Below are 2,304 nucleotides of genomic sequence, written 5' to 3'. Positions count from 1 at the left end.
GGAGGGAGGGAGGGAGGAAGGAAAAGGAAAAGAAAAACCAAATATCTGCTAAACTGAAAAATACGGATAAAAATTCTCCCTATAATTGTAAAGTCATATCATGTAACAAGACAAGGCATTGTAGAGAATCAGCTCCAGCTCCAGCTCCAGCTTGAGAAAGGAGACCACCATGGTCTCTGGACAGTAATGATCTTTCTTAAAGCCCCAGGGCTAGCAGACATGCAGTCACAAGCTGACCGGCTCCTGCTGGAAGCTAACTATGATCAAGATCGCACTTACCCATATCCAAAATCATGTGCACTCCAGTCAGATAGGCTCAGTCATTAATCAGCAGTTCTTCTACAAAGTACAAAGTCTTTGATTTGAATGGAATGTTTCCACTCTTCAAAGTACCTTGACATATGTGAACTAGCACCCAGAGGAGACCTCCCAGGTGGGTTTTTCAAGAAAACAAAATTCAACAAGATTTTGTACATCAAAATTCAACCGCCATGCTGTGTCTTTGAGCATAGTTCATCCACACTGATAAGGCAAACAATCAGGTGACCGAGGAATCAGCCTCAGCGAGATTGTACCCAGTCCATCTCATGATGTATTTTCATTTAAACCCAAGTAAACCCAAGTAACCGATAACCCTGAAATCACACCGGAAAGTAACTGTAAAAATGTCTTCCTTTTAAAGCAATACCTTCTTTGAAGTCAAGTCAATATCCAACCAAGTGTGGAAGTTCCAGCGGTACCAGCTGATCATGACATTTCACGACAGGCCGGTCCTGCCCCCGCCGATGATCATCTTAAGCCACATCTATATCATTGCTATGCGGCTCAGCGGTCGCTGCAGAAAAAAGAGGGAAGGCGACCAGGAGGAGCGGGACCGTGGGTTGAGTACGTTGGGGATTCTTCATGTTTGTGGGCTAATTTTTTTTTTTTAAAAAAAGACACTTCCATAAGCAACCTCAGCAAAATATTGAGGTGTGTGAAAAACATAATATCCAACTGCTGAGTGCCTTAGAATGTTTCTTGGGTTTTGTGTATTCTAGCTTTGCTCACTTATATTGTAATCGGTATTGGTAAAGGCCAAATCATAGAGGCCAGAGACTGCAATTCTCAAAAGTCTTTCTTCCGTATACACTTCCATATGCTTCAACACCCCTTTAAATGTATTAATATATTCCACCTAAAAAGGGTAAGAGAAGACGCTACAGAAGTTTGGCTGCTTTGTACAACAAAGTACAAAACGTTTTTCTGGGAAACCTTTTTCCAATTCACTTCGTCTTTCTATTTTAAACCTGACTCTTTTTGCTCCAGTCTTGGAGGGAGGGGGCACAGAGAGGGGTTATCAACTACTTGAAATGATCAGGAAACTACCTACCCCTGGTGTAGAATAGAAGCTTAATAAAAGTCAGAGTATAAAATTCTCAATGGCACAGCTAAACCGATCCTTCTCGAGCGGTTCCTGACGTGCCCCACACTTCTTCCCCTACACAGAGCTGTTCCTCAGCGACGAGGAACTTAAAAAACTGCATGAGTTTGAGGAGCAGTGCGTGCAGGAGCACTTCCGGGAAAAGGAGGATGAGCAGCAGTCGTCCAGCGATGAGCGCATCCGGGTCACAAGTGAGAGGTACGCCAACCTCTGTACCCCACTTTGCCAGGGGTGTCAAAATTAATTTTAAATCACTTCTTGGGTTTTGGGCTAAGATCACACGTAGTTGCTCAGAGTTCTGCCTATTCAAACTGTGTTTTAAAGACTCACCTTCCCCCACTTCTGCATTAGTGACGCAAATTGTGCATAAAAGTGAAAAATAGCATTTGTTTCAAATAGGAAGGAAAAAAACTCATACTTTCTTAAGTGGGACGTTTATCTCAAATCCTATGTCAGCTACAGGAAGCCATCATTCTCCAACTTCTACTGTGATGTTGCCTTTGCCAAGCCAAGTGGCCCACTGGGGACTGAGCTCCTCACCCTACATTGTATGCATAGTTCCTTGCGGCTGCAGTGACGACCAGAAGGGGAAAAAAAGGCTCCCACCTCTGGAATGGCATGAGAGTGAGATCTGGGAAGGCTGGGGCAAGGAGGGGCTGTGTGCTTCCCATAAGTTTCTGAATTGGGCAAGAGCTGTTCTGCAAACAGAGAAATCAGCACATTACTGCTTAACCATGGATGGATGGATGATGGATGGGTGGGTGGGTGGATGGATGGATGGATGGGTGGGTGGATGGATGGATGGATGGATGGGTGGATGGATGGATGGATGGATGGATAGATGGATGGGTGGGTGGATGGATGGATGGATGGATGGGTGG

The 2,304-nt window shown here is 44.6% G+C and overlaps 1 protein-coding gene across 2 annotated transcripts in view; it reads left to right on the top strand.

Moving 5' to 3' along the window:
• Trpm1 (transient receptor potential cation channel subfamily M member 1) overlaps nt 1-2,304 on the top strand; it is a 115,754-nt gene that overhangs the window by 97,781 nt on the left and 15,669 nt on the right. For both annotated transcript variants that reach the window (XM_028776739.1, XM_028776738.1), the window contains exons 25-26: nt 683-885; nt 1,489-1,621. In XM_028776739.1, the coding sequence (XP_028632572.1) occupies nt 683-885; nt 1,489-1,621 (336 nt within the window). The remainder of the gene's footprint in view (nt 1-682; nt 886-1,488; nt 1,622-2,304) is intronic.

This window comes from Grammomys surdaster, unplaced genomic scaffold (assembly GCF_004785775.1).
Source record: "Grammomys surdaster isolate TR1022 unplaced genomic scaffold, NIH_TR_1.0 271, whole genome shotgun sequence".
Taxonomy (NCBI): domain Eukaryota; kingdom Metazoa; phylum Chordata; class Mammalia; order Rodentia; family Muridae; genus Grammomys; species Grammomys surdaster.
This window is presented reverse-complemented; position numbering and strand designations above follow the sequence as displayed.